This window comes from Motacilla alba, chromosome 4 (assembly GCF_015832195.1).
Source record: "Motacilla alba alba isolate MOTALB_02 chromosome 4, Motacilla_alba_V1.0_pri, whole genome shotgun sequence".
In the NCBI taxonomy this organism is placed as follows: domain Eukaryota; kingdom Metazoa; phylum Chordata; class Aves; order Passeriformes; family Motacillidae; genus Motacilla; species Motacilla alba.
Window position 1 is genome coordinate 2,586,797 of NC_052019.1, and position 17,789 is coordinate 2,604,585.

At 51.9% G+C, this 17,789-nt stretch overlaps 1 protein-coding gene across 3 annotated transcripts in view; it reads left to right on the plus strand.

The window, feature by feature from the left end:
- LZTS3 (leucine zipper tumor suppressor family member 3) overlaps positions 1-15,422 on the plus strand; it is a 48,183-nt gene extending 32,761 nt beyond the window's left edge. For 2 of the 3 annotated variants that reach the window (XM_038135697.1, XM_038135696.1), the window contains exons 2-4: positions 3,895-4,383; positions 5,901-6,731; positions 7,871-15,422. In XM_038135697.1, coding sequence (XP_037991625.1) covers positions 3,934-4,383; positions 5,901-6,731; positions 7,871-8,581 — 1,992 coding nt within the window. In that variant the 5' untranslated portion in view covers positions 3,895-3,933 and the 3' untranslated portion in view covers positions 8,582-15,422. The remainder of the gene's footprint in view (positions 1-3,894; positions 4,384-5,900; positions 6,732-7,870) is intronic. The other variant, XM_038135698.1, reaches the window with a different exon arrangement.
- The last annotated feature ends 2,367 nt before the right edge of the window (positions 15,423-17,789 follow it).

Below are 17,789 nucleotides of genomic sequence, written 5' to 3' on the forward strand. Positions count from 1 at the left end.
TGCTGGAGCTCTCGGTGCCCAAGAGCGATGAGTGATTCCTTCTCCCGTGGCACGCTGCCCAGGTGTGCCTGCCTCCCCAAGGCCTTTGTTAGGAGAGAGTTAACAATTAACCTCCTCAGGCAGCAACAGAGCCAGGCCTCCATAATTCAGTCTTAGTTAACCATTCAGCTGCTTATCTCAGAGCAATTTTTCTTCTTTCTAACTGGAAGGCATTCACTGAATGGTTTGTGTGGAGCAAGCTGGAAGATGAAGTTATTTTACAAATTACTGTACTTACAATAACATCTAGGAATGTCCTGGAGCTGCAGGCAGGGCTGGAAACCTTGGTAAGAGGTGGACATGCAGAGTTTGCCTAGCACAGCTGGGGAAAAGGACATTTCACCCCAGATTTTCTTCATCAGGCATCAGAATATTGCTGCCTCCGAGGCGAGGCTGCTGCAGGAAAGGCTAAGAGGCCGCTGCAGTGGGATGGGATGGGATGGGGAGGTGGTGCAGTGTGGAGTGTGTGAATTCCCAGTGTCCCTGGTCAGAGAAGGTCACCCAGCCATGCTCAAGGGTGACTCTGCTGTCCTCCTAAAGGGTGGACTTGGGAATGAAATGCTGGTAAAGGCAAAACACTTGGCTTCCCTCAGGCTCCCTGCGCTCATGGACAGGCTCAGCACCCTTGGGAATCACAAACAAAGTTTGCGGAAAGTTCAAACATGAACTTTCAGTTCATGCTCCCATGGGAGGGAGGCAGTTCTCATGGAATCATGGAATAGCTTGGTTTGGAAGGGACCTTAAAGATTATCTAGTTTCAATCTCCTCCCATGGCAGGAACACCTTCCACTATCCCAGGTTGCTCCAAGCCCCATCCAACCTGACCTTGGACACTTCCAGGGATCCAAGGATTCCACAGCTGCTCTGGGCACCCTGTGCCAGGGCCTGCCCACCCTCAGTCAAGAATTTCTTCCCAATATCCCATCTAACCCTGCCCTGTCAGTCTGAAGCCATTCCCTCTTGTCCTCTTGCCCCAGAGATGGTGAGATTTAAGGAGAAGAAATGTCCTGGGGAAGGTTTTAGTCAGACACTCCCCCAAACCTGGAAGGAGAAAGAAAGACTCTCCTGCTCTGTGCCAGAGCGTGGCAACGTTATTCCTGTGCTCAAAATTTGATTTCACAGTTCGGCTGAGGAACAACCCATGTAAAACCTGACTGGGAACTGGAGCTGGCCAGAAGATACAAACCCAAGGGCTGCTGTTCTCAGGAAAAAAAATGGCCCTTTTTGGCAAACAAGGCTGTACTGTCAGGGATCTGTTGGCACTTCTGGAATCTCCTTAATAACATATTTGTAACACTTGTCTGTATGCTCTGTTTATCAGATCCTGGGTTTGCAGTAAACATAAGCTGAGAACAAGGGAGGTTTTTTTTCAGACTGTTTTCTTGGATGATTCCCAGTTACAAGAAAACGCTTCTTGTTGTGTTGGCCTTTTTTTTTTTTTTTTCCCCTTTTGGAAGGATCAAACTTTCCAGTGACCTCATCCCTGCCCTCAGAGAGTCAATGTAAATGTGCAAATGTCACCGTGAAATTTACCCAGTGAGGGAAAAGTAACCTGGATTTCTTCCTGGCTGGCTGGGGAGCACTGCAAGGAGACAATGCCACTTCCTTGTCTGGAGCTGAGACCTTCCAGCACATCCCTCCCGTGGTGCCTGGTGTCCCATAAAAAGAACTCACAGCCTATAAAGATTCCCAAAGTCACTGAAAAGCAGGTTATTCCTAAATTAGGAGGACAAAAAGTCTTCCCTTGACTCACAAAATCCAAAGGCACCGTTGGTTGAGCGCAGCTTCAAGTGGGTGTTCTCCATCCTTCCTCATGACTCCACAGCCCAGCCAAGTCTCCAGGTGCTCAGCAAGCTCCTGGATTGACCCCTGGGCATGGTGCACTCATGAGCTGTCAGTGGTGATGTTCTTTGGGAAGTGTCCTTAGGGTGTGATGGGGTCATGAGCCTTTGAGTGCTGCTCTGAGCACGTGTCTAAGTGTCACACGCCTCATACGTGACCAGACCCTGCCACTCCTTGCTGCTGGCAGAGGTTTTGTCACTTAATGACCAATAAACACTCGTGTTTTGGCTGTGGTGGATCCCCCCACGTGCTCATGAGATCCTCCTTTACTGGTAAAGGAGGCAGGTCTGGTCTTTAGACTTTCATCAGGGAATGACATGAGATCATCTGCCGGGGACAGAGGTACAAACTGCAGGGTGTCCTCAGCTGGGACCACAAAGTGCTCACTTAATGGGTGCCTTGTTGATCATAAAATCCCAGAAATGGGATTAAAAATGATCATAAAATCCCAGAATGGGTTGGGTTGGTTTGGGTTGGAAGGGACCTTAAATCCCATCTCAACAGCTCTGTGTCCTCTCCCTCTGGCACAGCAGTTGCCATATCTGCCACTCAGGCTGTACTTTGGTCAGGGCAGGGTGCTGGGAAAGGGGGAGGAGAAGCCTCTAGAAATGCAGTTTAATAAAAGCAAAGTTGAGCAGCACAGACCCTGCTTTAACCTTTTTAATTCTTTTTCCATTCCATTATTAGTGCAAATAGCAAGGCCCTGTGAGACACCACGTGGGAGCTGAGCTCCAGACCTCAGCTTGCTCTCCAGGGAAATAAACCCAGTTCTGCTTTTATCAGGGAGGGCTGAATGAACATCCCTACCCCAAGGAGTGGGAGAACCCCACTGAAATGGGGATTTTCTCCATCTCCCCTTCCTGCAGGTCCTGCCTGACTGCTGCCATCCCTGAGCCTTTCTCCAAAGGGCGTCACCATTTTTATCCCATCCGCAGGGAAACCTGCAGCTTCTGCTGCCCTTAAGTCCTTCTTTAGTTTCCACGCTGTCAGGATGGTTTATCCTGGAAAACCTGGAACTGAGGGTGCCTGAGACAAAAGAAAAGCATCCATTCTGTCCCATGGGGACCGAGTCAATGAACTCAGTAGGGTGGGTGGGCAATGGTCAGCTGAGTGGCCACAGCTGTCCAGAAGCCACTGACCTTGCTCCTCCAGGTTTGGTTCAATCACTCAAACTTTGCAATGCTCCTTCCCCCTTCCTTCAGGTAATGAGATCCTTGGCTGGTACAGGTTCAAATTCTCCGTTATTCAATGAGGTAACAAAAAAAAGGTTGTTGTGGGTCTTGTATTTCCATAAATAAGATTTTACACCTTTGTGTAAAAGCTGATGAGGAGCATCTAGACAGCTGAGAATTGGTCCCAAGGATAACTGGTCCCAGAACAACCCTAGTGAAAGACAACTTTTGAAACCATTATTTGCATGTTATCCATGCCCCATGGCCTAGTTTTGGCCAACCCAAGGCACAGCCTAAGTAGGAATCAAATGGAGAAGGGAAATAAAGATTTGAGAGAAAATTTAGGATGACACCTGCACAAAATAATCTTTTTAAAAGCTCAAGTTCAGGTGAGCAACAATCCCAAGAAAGAGATGGAAATTGTGTTGCTTAAACCCCGTGGTGTCATCCCTAAGGGATGTGCTGAAGGGAGCACTTGTATGAACCAGGACCAGGGATGGGGACCTTCCATCTCCATGGGAACACAAACTTCCTCAAACCTGGGAAAAGTGACAGAAATAATTCAAGCTTGGGCTTGGTTGTGTCTCACCAGTGCCATAGAGCTGTGCCTACTAAAATCCATGCAACCCACTGCCCTGGGAACCACAAGCCTTGGACTGAGAAGATTAGGAGCTCTTTTTGATAACAGTGGGTGAGGTTTGGGGAATGCTGCTCCTCCAAGGGATCTGGGGCTCCCACAGAAGAGGAGAACCCCATCACCAGGACATGATTTTGATCCGCAAAGGGCACAGCAGACAAAAGGCACCTCTTTAACAACCCTTTTTTCCCCTCCTTGTCCCAGTGCCACTGAGCTGTGCCTCCACCTCACCCCTACGCTGCCATGGCCACGCTAGAGACGCTGCCCGTCCTCAGTGACCCGGCCTACCCCAGCCCGGAGAACTTCCACGGCTTCGCCCCCCGGTATTCCCAGACCATCCCCAGGAGCGCCATGGGGAGCGTGGGCAGCGGAGTGGCCAACGACCAGGAGTTCGCCATGAAGAGCGTGGGCACGCGGACGCAGAGCGGCGGCCGGCAGACGGAGGGGCCCCGCAACGGCTACTCCACACGGGAGATCTCCCACCGCTACTCCGGCGAGGAGAAGACCTACAAGTCGGAGAAAGTCTCCAACTCCCTCTACATCAACGGCGACGCGCGCAAGAGCGAGAAGGTGAAGATGGACATCTGCGGAAACGTGACCGCCAACAACGAGAAGAACCTGCCGCCGCCGCCCCAGTACCGAGAGCCCGGTAACCCACCAAAGATTTTGCCGATCTCCGGCAAACTAGACCAGGTGAGGACCTCCTGGAGCAGCTGGGTGGCCGTGGCGCTTCTCTGGAAGCACAGGCCAGGAGGCCTTGGGCAACGGGGCGGTCTTGACGGTCTCATTTTTGTTTTGTGCATTTTGATGTAGAGATGATATCATTCTAGTGACTTTCAGGGGTGTTGTTTGTAACAAGAGCACGACCACAGGTCTTCCACACGCAGCTCATTTAAGTCACTGGCTGCTACAGCTTCCCTGAGATGTTGTGCTTGCCTCCCTGAAGGATGGGGAGGGAGCTGGAGTTCACCCCTGTTTCAGAAGGTCCAGCATCTGAGTCCCATTCTTGTTTTGTGTGTTTTGTGCCTTTTATAGACAGTTTCCAACCACCCACTGGCACCTAAAGCTGTTGTTTGAAAGCAGCCATGAGCATCTGTTCCCGATCCCAGTGCCCCTTGTGAGGGAAAAGGCTTGGGAACTACCCCCTGTAAATGTTATCTCCCGGCCCAGCCCAGTCCTCGTGGCTCATACTGGCTTCAGGGAGCAAAATCTCCCAGGCCTGGAGGAAGAGAGCCCCAGAGCCAGCAGTGCTTTATGTAGCCTGCCGCTCTGCTCCAGTGACTTCCATAATTTGTGTCCAGTATTATTTCTGCAGCATTTGGTGGCCTTTTCTCCTGGGTTGTTAATCCAACAGCCCCTGCAGTCCATCTCAGTCCCACACTTGGTCTCCATGCTCCAACCTGTTCAGTGGGGCTTTTTCTGTTTCTCCTAAAAGGCATTTTGAAAATATCTTTGCTTCCTCCAGTTTAACTTTCACCTAAAATCCAATCTGCCGTAGGGGATACTCAAATCCCATTTTGAGGAAAATTTTGTTTCTAATGGTGCATTGATGGGGTGAGGAATGCGCAAGGCTTTAAAATCCTTTCTGAATCCCTTACATCTGTGGTCTATTGTCCCCCAGCATTGCCTATGCCACAGAAAACACAAATTTCAAATGAAGTGCAGCTCCACGTGTTCCTTGCCTGGTGTCACTGCTGTCACAGCTCCTACCTGCTCCTGTCTGAGGACAAGCAGGACATGAGGTCCCCACAGGCACAGGTCACTGCTGGCAGGAGGGAGATGTGATGCTCCTGAGGCCAAAAGGCTGCTTATCCAAGGGTTCGATTCAGCTTTCAGCAAAAGGGCAATGCAACCTCAAGGCTAGAAATACAAACAGCAAAAATTAGAGTTATTTTTGGTCAGGTCTGGTAAGTAAGGGGCAGCCCTCCTTGCGACAAGCACTAAGAGAACCCAAGGAGTATTCCAGAGAAAAAATCATGCAGGTTTGGGGTGAGTCAAGTTGGTTTCCTTTCAGCTGGGGGAAGGGAAGGCAAAGTGTTGCCCTTCGAGTGACCACAGGTCCCTCATGTGCAACCCCAAATGTATAACAAGGTGGGATAAGGAGCCAGCCCAAGCTGCATAAACCCCACCCTGTGCTGATGTGTCTCTTTTGTGTGCTGTTACCGAGCCTCCTGCTGTGTTTGATGCCTGGTCCTTTTTCCTTTTTGCAGAGCAATGAGCCCTTAGTTAGACCCTCAGCCTTTAAACCAGTAGTTCCTAAAAACTTCCATTCCATGCAGAACCTCTGCCCGCCGCAGAGCAACGGGATGGCAGAGAACAGAAAGAGCTTGAACCATGCCAACAGCAATAGCCCGTCCGCGCCCAAGGGTGGACTCGACAAGAGCAGCCTTAACAGGACTACAAACCAAGGCGGGGGGCTCTCGGATTCGGGCCGAAACTCGCTGACGAGCCTGCCCACCTACGGGACGGGCTACAGCCAGCACGTGGGCCCCATGAGCGCCTCCACGAGCCACATCAACCGCATCGGGACCACCTATGTGGAGAAGAACATCGTGGGATACAACGGGATATCTACCTCAGACAGCGGGCGGTCCTCGAGCAAGAGCACCTCGTCCTTCAACAGACTGAACCATCTCAACGAAACGATGCCCTTCCACTCACCCTCGACCGACGACATCATCCAGGACCTGGAGGACAGGCTGTGGGAGAAGGAGCAGGAGGTGCTCCAGATGAGGAGGAACTTGGACAAGAGCGAGGCAGCCATCTTCCAGGTGTTCGAGGAGAAGCAGAAGATCTGGGAGAGGGAAATGGAGGACTTGAGGCAGAACTATGCCAACAAGTTGCAGCAGGTCTCCAAAAAGGCGCAGCGGGCTCAGCAGGCTCTGCAGCTCCAAATCTTCAAGCTCCAGCAGGAGAAAAAAAAACTCCAGGATGACATGGGACAACTCCTCCAGCAACGAGAGGAGCTGGAGAAGAAATTTGTGGCTTTCAAGAAGGAGCAGGCTGAGTTTCTCCCGAAGATTGAAGAGACCAAGTGGGAGGTAAGAGCGTTGTTTTAACAGCCATAAATGAGGTTTCCATTGTGGGATCTGGTGACACAAAGTACCTCCCACATGCCCTAAGTGGAGCCCAGAGATAACAGCCATGGGTTGGTGGCCTCCAGTTAACAGGTGACACTTGTCACCTCACTTGTCTGAGTCCCAGGCCTGCTGATTTCAATTAAGCTAAAATAAGCACAACTTCTTGTGCACACCCTCCTGTGCTGGTTAATAATTTGACTTCACAGTCTGGTCACTCCAAGTCGTGACATTCAAATCCAGTTTCACGGAATACAGGTCTTTCCACACAGGTACTTGTGCCTGCCAAAAATGGGCTTAAGTCTATTTTAATTAAATTCTTTTACCACTTGCATTTGGGCAAACCTTGAAACCGGTTTTCAGATATTTGATTTTTTTTTTTAAATTGAAGATATAAATGCAACTGAGCTAAGAATGACATTGATAGCCATGTTTACCTCATGTTTTCCATTGTAATACATTTTTTTCAGTTGTTAATAAGTTGATCTCTCTTAAAAGGCTGAAAGGCACATTCCTCTTTCTAGTTCTCCTGTTGAGTCCTACATAACTTTTTCCTACTGTTCCTATTTTTAGAACATTTTATCAAGGTCTGTTTGTATAGCCAGTGCTAACATACCCTTTTTTCAGCTTGATCATGTGAAGAATTTTAATCCTTCCATGCACAGGCTAGAAACTTTAAATTTATTAAGAGTGCAGAGGCAAAACATAGCTCCAGAATCCAGACGACCTTATTCTGCTAATCCTGATGGAAAGTCAATGAAGCTGGGATTAATTAGGCTCTGAAATGTGCCATTTGCAGATGTTCAGCAGAAGGTTTGGGATTGAGCCCCGCGGGTTTGTGGGTGGGAGAGTAAGATGAAGGCAGGAGCGAAGCATCGCTGGTGGGCACTGCAGCACTGAGCTTGGCTGTTTGGGCAGCTCCAGCTGGGAACAGCATCAAGTCTGTGAGGGAAAACACAGAGGCGGGGACAACCTCTAGGCCTGTGGCATGGTCTGGGTTCTGGTGAAGGCTGGCTCCTTGAGCAGGGTCGTTTCATGGGCAGTTCAGGGGACAAGCAGCTCCTCGTTGCCACCCGCCAGCCTCACGAGTGCTGTCCCCACAGGTGTGCCAGAAGGCAGGTGAGATCTCCCTGCTCAAGCAGCAGCTGAAGGACTCCCAAGCCGACGTCTCCCAGAAGCTCAACGAGATCGTGGGACTGCGGTCACAGCTCAAGGAAGGTAAGAACTTCCTACGGGAGAAAGAGGAGCAGATCCTCACCCTGAAGGACTCCTACAGCTCCAAGAGCGTCAACCTGGAGATCTGCGAGGGCGAGCTGCAGAGGAAGATGAGCGAGGTCCAGGTGCTGAGGGAAAAACTGAACCACTGTGAGCAGGAGGTCTCCGGCCTGAAGCGGACACTTGCCAGCATGGGACCTGCGGGGTCTTTTGGCGGGGACCTCGGGGAGAAGCTGCGGGACCCGCTGGCCTGCGAGAGCGACGAGGCCAAGATGCAGCGGCAGAGCGAGGACAGCGTGAACACGCTGCGGAGGGAGGTGGAGCGGCTGCAGACGGAGCTGAAGCTGGAGCGGCAGCAGCGCGAGCAGCAGGTGATGGACTTCGAGGAGGAGCGGCGCACGTGGCAGGAGGAGAAGGAGAAAGTCATCAAGTACCAGAAGCAGCTGCAGCTGAACTACGTGGAGATGTACCAGAAGAACCAGCTCCTGGAGCACAAGGTCAATGAGATGAACACAAAGGCCACCAGCCCCCCGCACACCGAGGAGAAGAAGACGTGGACTCCCTCCAGACTCGAGAGGATAGAGTCCACCGAGATCTGAGGGGGCACCGAGGCGACACCACGGAATTTTTTATTGCTGTGCATGTACTACCTACTCAAGCCAGTGATCTTCCGAAGGATGACGCGCTCCCGTCGGAGCGGTGTGAGCGTGCTCCCACCAGGCTCCCTCACCCTCACTCTCCACTTCTGTGCTCTTTAGGTACAATAACTGTGGATGTGCGTTGGTTTTCTATCAATAATGTGACATCTCGTCTGGGTATTTTTCCTAGTACAGCTGGTGAGGGTCAATTGGCTCTTTTGTAATCTGTCCTGACTGTTACTTCACTAGAGGCTGCACCCCCTCTCCTGCAATTCACCCTTCTTCGGTTGGTTGTTTTGGAGGGTTGTATTCGGTTTCTTTGGTTTTCCAAGCATTGATGTGCAGCAAAACAGTTCAAAGTGGCAGGTTTGTTGTTTTTTGGGTTTGTTTTTTTTTTCCAGGCCGTTTTTAGCCACATTGGCTAATGGAGCAAAGCTCTTGGGATCATGAGCAAACTCAAGCATTCTGCATCAAGTATCCTGTCTAGACGGTGGTCTTAGTGAAGTCAGTGCGAGCTTGGCCACTGATTTCAGTGAAACCAGACATATCTCTACCATATCTCCCTCTTGCCCTGGCTGCAAGGGGTTAGGACATCCTTGAGGAGCAGGATGAGCCTGTCCTGGTAACAGAAGCCAACAAGGAATGATGTCCCAGCAGGAGCCTCTCTGGAGGCTCAGCAGAGCTTGACATATGCTGCGTTTTCACTTCCTTGTGGTTTCCTCCTGCAGTTCCACTCCTCTCCCAGGTTGTGACCAACCCCGGGAGCAGAAATACCCTCCCACCTCTGCCTTGGTCCCCTTACTCTATACCCAAGCTGGCTGCAGCAAGAAAACAGCTTGGAAATCCAGGCTAGTTTCCCTTCCCAACAGCCCTCTTACTTCCCAAAGTCAATGGAATCGAGGTTTGGGGAAGCCTCCAAACCCATGGGATGTTTATGCAAACTGAAGCTTTAGCAATCTGCCCCAAAAGTGGGCAATTGTGCCACCCTGTCCCCAAACGAGTGACACCTCAGTGCACTCTCTTGGTCCAGGGTCTGCTTAAAAACAGCACTCGAGCCTCACTCAGGAGTTGCAGGCGGGGCACAGCAGCACCACAGCTGGATTGCAGCAGTCAGCCTTCAGTACTGCCATTCCAAACAGCACCCACAGCCATCCCATGGGGCATCCCACACTCCAGGGATGGAGATAACAACTCGCAGGCCTAGCTCAAGAAAATACTCACTATTAACTCTGAGCATGGAAGAAGTCATAAGAGGGGGAAATGCTTAAGATCACGCAAGTGCTTATGCCCTGGCAGAATAATAAACCAAATCCTACGTGCACAGTCACCAAGGCAGCAAAACCTGGCACTCTGCTTGAAAAGGTGAGCAAGGTGAGCTCAGTTCTTCGTGTCATGGACAATTTTTTACCACGAGTCACAATAAAGAGAAGAAAAATGTTGCAAAGTGGAGTTTGCACTGGCCAAAGGATCAAAGGGAGTGGGGATTTTGGCTCTTTGCCCTGGGGAGCAGCTAGAAGAGAAAAGTTACAATTAGCACTGGGATGTCTTGAAATGTCTGTGAGGTGACTCCAGGGCAAATTTGGCCAGATTAAATTTCATGTGCATACCAAGGAAGAACCTGGAGGCATTGAGGGGCTGAAGACCTTCCAAACAAAAGCCCTGAAGCTGCACGTTTTCCATGTTCTGTCTCCCCAAAGCTCTCCTGTTCACGACCAGGTGTGACCATCAGTTTGATAACAAACATTGTTGTGATGAGCTCCAGACTGAGCAGAGTGGAGACTGCAGTTAGTCCCACCAGCCCAAGTCATGGGACAGTGCTACCAGCCAGGAGCTGGTGGTGGCTGCCAGAAATCCCTGGGGCCACTGAAAATAGAAAAGTGCCAAGACCAGGGCATTTCAAGATCCCAGTGGACAGCTCCTGTCTTTTCCCACCACTTCTTCCCGTGTCTTTGGAGCTGGAGGAAGACAACTCATGGAAAACACCAGGGCAGCTCAGGCTAAGCCCCCTTCCCTGCACCAGCCATAAAAGGGAGGTTAGACCAGGTCTGACACTGATGGGCGTGGGGAAGAGTCCTACTGCAAATCCTGAAGATCTCCAGCACTCTTGGACATCAGCCCGTGCACCCCAGCCAGGAAGGAGCGCAGCTGCCTGCCAGTGCCACACAGCTGCAGACTTTGCCATGGCAGGGAGACATCCACACGCACCTGGCCAGGCAAATCCCAGAGCTTCCTCCATGTCATACTCCAGGCCTTCCAGACAGAGACAAACATCCCACAGTGTCAGGGCTGGAGATCTGGTGTCTTGCACTGTCTCAGTTTTCTGCTCACATCGGACAAGCCCACGTTGTCCTCCCTCCCAAAGCAGGCGTTTGGTGTCTGTCCTTGTGAAGGTTGTTCACCTTGGAGGAGGAGAGGCCCACTCCTTCCACCTTCCTCACTGCATCACATCGATCCAGAGCTTCAATCCAGACCTGAGAGACCTCGACTGTGGACATTCCCTGGATGACAGAGCCTTGCAGACACCCGTTAGGACACTCTGCTGCTGGTTTTCCCTCTCTTGGGATTCTCTCCAAGCAGCACCCCCAACTGTCCTGCAGAAACCACCCCACCCCTGCTATGGTGACAGAAAACACAGATGGTTTTGGGAGCCAAACTGCCACAAAGGATTCCTGTGCTTCAGGATTCCTCCCGACAACTGGATGTGCTGCTCCCCATCAAGTCCTCTCCCCTGTGCCAGCCCTTTGCTCAGCAGAGATGGAGCAAAATGATGGTGAGACACCTGGATTCCTCTCGTTTGTGCCCAGGTGGAGCTCACGTGGCTCCTTCCAGATCTTTCACACTTTCACAAGCTGATGAAATCTCCCATCAAAAGCTTCTTTGAGGCTCTGGGGTCTAAGCCCTGGATTAGGACAGCCAAGGGGTGCCAGGCTGGTTTGGGTGACATATCCTGGGAATGGCCAAGGAGGCTGGCAGCATGTCTCTTGGAGGCTCAGGCAGGGCTGATGAATTGTTTCTGTCCCATGGAATTCCACCCAGAGTTTGGGCTTGACCATCCCCCAGCTGTGTCCTCCACCTTGGAGCTGGGGAAACTCAGCTTGATGTCCTGGTTCTTGTGTCATTCTCCAAGTCCTGCCCCCAGCATCCTCTCTAACTTCCCACCACCACAAGCTGTGGCCGTGAGGGTCTCAGTTGCCCATACATGGGGGTCCAGAAGCATTAGAGATGCTCTGGGATACCCAACACATGCAGCTGGACAATACAATCCAAGATTTTTGGGAGAGCCAGGCCAGTGGTGGCAGTCCTGGAGCAGCTCTGTTGTCACAGGCCCCCCATGTACAGAGCCCAGTCATGCCCCAGGCACATCCACACGGCAAAAAGAGGACACTGATCAGCTCCAGAGGCTTCCACCCATGAGGATGTGGCTAAGCAGCCTGTCCTGCTGCCAGGGAAGGTCTTATTCTGCTGTGAGCAGGGCTGCTTTGCTCCACCACCATTCCAAGGCTGGCTGCTACCATTGTCCCAGCAACCCAGCTGGGCTGATTCCAGCACTCCCCTCTCACCCCCAGGGTGAACACCACAACCAGGGCACGTTGTTGTGCCTCACACAGCCCCACTTAGCTCCTGCCACTGTCTGCTGGCAGCTGGTGGCCCCGGTCCTGCTGTCACTGGTGGTGGTCACTCACCTCCAGGTTTCCACGCTCCAGAGAGGAATGGAATTGTTGCTCTAACACTGTTGTACAGAGAGAAGTGTATTTGGATGTAAATAAGAGCCCAGCTCTGTATGTTGATGATTAAAAGGAGACAAGAAGGCTCTGTGGCTTCTCTGTTGGCGAGCGGGGCTGAGTGCTGCACACAGGATGCTCAGCACCCCCACCTGGGCCTGGCTGCACTGGGAATGTGGGCTTCAGCACCTCCCAGGAGAGCAATCCACTTGGGATTAGCTCAGCCTGGAGTCACTCTGTCCTGCTTGGATGCTTGCTGTCACCCTGAGCCTGTGATGGGCCCTGGTTAAGGGTGAAGTCCCCTTTGCCTGGCTGGTGTCACACCCAGACTCCATGCAGACAGTAGTTCCCAGAGTGTCCCCCCTGAGCTCTGCCCATGGAAAGGAACATCCTGCTCCCCTCCTGCCCCTTGCAGTGGCACTTTATAGCTCGCTCAAGGCAGCGAGCTCACGAGCAACGTGACCAAAGATCTCTGGAGAGCACTGGGCTGCATGCTTGGAGCTGCGTCCTGGCTTTCCTGCAGAGACGTGAGGCTGGTGGGGGCTGGAAAAGGGGAATGAGAGCTGGCAGGGGACATGATTTCCCCGTGTCCCACCTGAGAATGTTTGCAGGTCCGTAAGGGCCTTCCCTGTGCGAGATAGGACAGGATAGAAAGGAGTTCCTGGGTGAGGTGACTGTCCCCAGTTGGTGACACCAGTATCCTCCACAGCCATACCAATTAGCTCCACACATTTCCCGTGGAGAATATGGACCAGGGGCTGTCCCTAGGAGTTGGGATGGATGCCATTCCCTTTCTTCTTGAGGAGAAGAGAGGATGCACACCAAGCCATCCTCTTGTCTTCAGGAAACTTCATGCCTCCCCTCTTTAGAGCAATAGTTCTCCTCTAGGTTAGCAGCAGACACCACTACAAGGTCCAGTCAATTGTTCTGGCTCGGTGGGAATTGTCCAGGAAAATGAGCATCCTGAGAGCTGGTGGTCCTGCTGGCTGCCCCCTCAGTGTCCTCTCCCCAGGGCATCCTCAGCACCTTCCTTACCAAGGAACCAAATTCCAAGGTGAAGGCAGCGTGTTCTTCACTTCTCCTGCTTGGGGTGTTGAAGGCATCTCCACACACCTGTGCTCCAGGAAGGCTCCTGGACCTGGCAGGAGGCCAGTGGGAGATCTGTGCTCCTGCAGGTGGGTGTTCAGGTGGGCCTGGGCCTTGGGCAGATGCCTCTCAACTGTGCCTCTGCTCCCCAGCCATTCTCAGCCTTCTCCACTCCATCCCTGGGATGGAAGAGAGCCCAACTCGCTGTTAATTAATCCAAACCTTCAGTTTAAGCCTTGAAACCCCTCTATATTTACTCTTCACCAAGACCCCTTGCTAAAGATCTGTTCGTGTGCTGCCTGTGCCCTGCTGCTCCTCTGCTCCAGCTCTCCAGGCTCTCCTGCCTCCCTTTAGATCATCCCCATCCCCCTGGAGCAGTCAGTGCCTCTCCCAGGTACATCTGGACAAGCTGGAGCTACAGCCCCCACTGGGAATGGGTTATCCCAACCCTGCTCTCAGGAGCTTCCCAGAACCCTGATCCTCTCCTCTCTGGCACCCCCACGGCAGCTCCATCAGCCCTGCTTTACCTCCAAGGACAATCTGGCTTCCTGCTGAAGGACATTCCCATGGCCTGCAATCCTGTGGGACCTTAGCACGGGGATTCACACCTTCACCACCAGCTCTGGAGCTCCTTGGTCCTTCCACCCTCTGGAAAAACAGGGGTCTGAGGGGTCTCTGAGGTCCTTAGGGGCACACAGAACCCTGCAGTGTATCAAAGGGTTGGGATTGCATCCAGCTGTTTGCAGATGTTGGCTTCCCCAGAGGATGTTTCATGCTGGCAGCACCGAGCTCCTGCACGTTCAGGGTAATCCTCCTCCCTGGTTCTCCCAGTGATGGGGATCGTGTCAGGTCTGGAGCCTGGACCAGGCTGTGTCCCCACAGCTCTTTCACAAATCTGTTTTTTTCTGGCAGGAAGTCTCTGCTTTCTGTCCCAAAGCAATAGGTTTTTCCAGGGAGATTTCAAAGGGACTCTTCCCAACTCCGACGCCGGCAGGCAAGCCAACATTCCCATGAATACCTTCATAGCTCCAGCCCTGGCCTCAGCTCCTCTGGAAAGGGATGCAAGGTCCAGTCTGGCTCTAAATACCCACAGTGGCCTGAGCTTGGTGGCCCTGTTTATCCAGAGAGCCCAAAGCTTCCCACACCCAGCAGGCCACCAGCCTGGCCACCCCGGAGGTGTGACCCATCCCCTCCGTGGCTGTCACTGGGCCCCTGCAGCAGATCTTCTCCACGTGGGAGCCACTGGGGTGTCCGAGCTCACGGAGCCACCTTCAGCGAGTGGCTCTGCCATTCCTGAGAGCCAGGCTGGGAGGAGAAGGCCCCTCGACCCCTTCCCCGTGACTGAAAGGAGCGGAACGCGCGCGGGCAGAGCTCCAGCCCCGGCGCGGGAGCGTCCCAGCGCCACCCAAATGCTGCACACCCGGCTGAAGCGTCTATGCAGTCCCTTCCCAGGCAGCCGTGTCCCCGCAGAGCCCAGCCCAGGGCTCCTCCAAGGTGTTTTTGTTTGCACTCTCCAGGACCTGGAAATCGCTGTGAGCCCAGAGGAGCCGCGCTGGCCTTCGGGCACCGCACCGGGCAGGGATTCCCCTGGCCCCAAACCCATCTCCACGTGGCTGAGTGCAGTTCTCCAGCAGATGCAGAGCTGTGCCCCCTCAAAGCCCAGCTCCCCAGGGTGGGCAAGGCTGCGTCCGACCTCACCAGCAATAACAGGAGCTCTGCTGGCCGTGCCCCCGGGCAGCACCTCCTGCGTGCCACCCCTGGTGCCACCCCGCAGCTCCCCGCGTGTAAATTCAGTGCCAGCCCTGTGCTTCTCTTCCCTCTCGTTTCCTGACGCCTCGGTGGCTCTCTCTTTTCCCTTCTTTCCCTCTCTTTCTCTCTCCTCTCTGACTGTGAATTCAAACCAGAAGTGTTCTGAACTCGACTCTGTTACTGTTCTGTCTCTGCGTCCGACTGTTGGTTCTCCGAACTGCGTTTAAACGAGACTTTGCAAAAAACAAAAAAAAAAATCTTAAAAATCTAAAAAAAAAAAAAAATCTTAAAAAAAAACTTTAAAAAATCTGAAAAAATCTAAAAAGAAAAATCTAAAAAAAAAAAAAAATCTGAAAAAATCCAAAAATACTCTTAAAAAGTCTAAAAAAGTTCTTCAAAAATAAAAAAATATTCTTAAAAAAATATAAAATTCTAAAAAAATTTAAAAATTATATATATATAAATATATATATATATACTTTAAAAAATTAATAAAAAATATTTAAAAAAATAACTCCATTAAGTCGGGTGTCTCTCCTGTCCACTTGGTCACTTCCAAACACCATTGTCTTGACTTTGCCTCTGGTTGAAGTGTGTTTAAAGACAAGAGGTTGAACAAAAAAAAAAAAAAAAGAAAGAAAAAAAATTTTAAAAATATTAGAAAACAGAGGTAACACTCACCATTCTGGGATTTTTTTGTACAGCAAAGGTGTATCTGTTTCAGAGGTTCTTGTTAAAACTCCACCACAATTCCCAACTCCCTGCTGGCCTGTTGTCTGTCCCCATGGGGTTATCCAGATGTGAAGAGCTACTGCCTTTGCCATTTTCTACAGTGAATATAAATAAATCTGTACAGAGGTATGTATATATATAAATAGACAGGCAGATCAATATGTATACGTATCTCCAGCGCTCCTCTCTCCACCTGACTGTGAAGGGTTTTTATTGGGCAAAAATAAAATGGAGAAAGGCCCCGTTTTAAAAAGGGAATGTGTGGTTTGTGTCACAGCTGGGAGAATTTGGGGACCAGGGGGATTTGGGGATGGATCCACAGCTGGGAGAAAACCAGGGGGATTTTGGGATGGATCCACAGCTGGGAGAATTTGGGAACCAGGGGGATTTGGGGATGGATCCACAGCTGGGAGAATTTGGGAACCAGGGGGATTTGAGGATGGATCCACAGCTGGGAGAGAACCAGGGGGCTTTTGGCATGGATCCACAGCTGGGAGAGAAGCAGGGGGATTTTGGGGATGGATCCACAGCTGGAAAAACCAGGGGGCTTTTGGGATGGATCCACAGCTGGGAGAGAAGCAGGGGGATTTTGGGATGGATCCACAGCTGGGAGAACCAGGAGGATATTGGGGATGGAGCCACAGCTGGGAGAGAAGCAGGGGGATTTGGGGATGGATCCACATCCTGGAGAACCAGGAGGATTTGGGGATGGATCCACAGCTGGGAGAACTAGGGGGATTTTGGGATGGATCCACAGCTGGGAGAATTTGGGAACCAGGGGGATTTGAGGATGGATCCACAGCTGGGAGAGAACCAGGGGGCTTTTGGCATGGATCCACAGCTGGGAGAGAAGCAGGGGGATTTTGGGATGGATCCACAGCTGGGAGAACCAGGAGAATTTTGGGATGGATCCACAGCTGGGAGAGAAGCAGGGGGATTTTGGGATGGATCCACAGCTGGGAGAACCAGGAGGATATTGGGGATGGAGCCACAGCTGGGAGAGAAGCAGGGGGATTTGGGGATGGATCCACATCCTGGAGAACCAGGAGGATTTGGGGATGGATCCACAGCTGGGAGAATTTGGGAACCAGGGGGATTTGGGGATGGATCCACAGCTGGGAGAACCAGGGGGATTTTGGGATGGATCCACAGCTGGGAGAACCAGGGGGATTTTGGGATGGATCCACAGCTGGGAGAATTTGGGAACCAGGGGGATTTGGGGATGGATCCACAGCTGGGAGAAGGGAGCAGAACCAAGTGGATTTTGGGATGGATCCACAGCTGGGAGAGAACCAGGAGGATTTTGGGATGGATCCACAGCTGGGAGAGAACCAGGGGGATTTTGGGATGGATCCACAGCTGGGAGAGAACCAGGGGGATTTTGGGATGGATCCACAGCTGGGAGAACCAGGGGGATTTGGGGATGGATCCACAGCTGGGAGAACTGGGGAGAACTAGGGGGATTTTGGGATGGATCCACAGCTGGAAGAATTTGGGAACCAGGGGGATTTTGGGGATGGATCCACATCCTGGAAAACCAGAGGGATTTGGGAATGGATCCACAGCTGGGAGAAGGAAGCAGAACCAGGGGGATTTTGGGATCCACAGCTGGGAGAACTGGGGAGAACCAGGGGGATTTTGGGATGGATCCACAGCTGGGATAACCAGGGGGATTTTGGGATGGATCCACATCCTGGAGAACCGGGGATTTGGGAATGGAACCACAGCTGTGAGAAGGAAGCAGAACCAGGTGGATTTTGGGATGGATCCACAGCTGGAAGAATTTGGGAATCAGGGGGATTTGGGGATGGATCCACAGCTGGGAGAATTTGGGAACCAGGGTGAGTTTGGGGATGGATCCACAGGTGGAATGAGGAGTT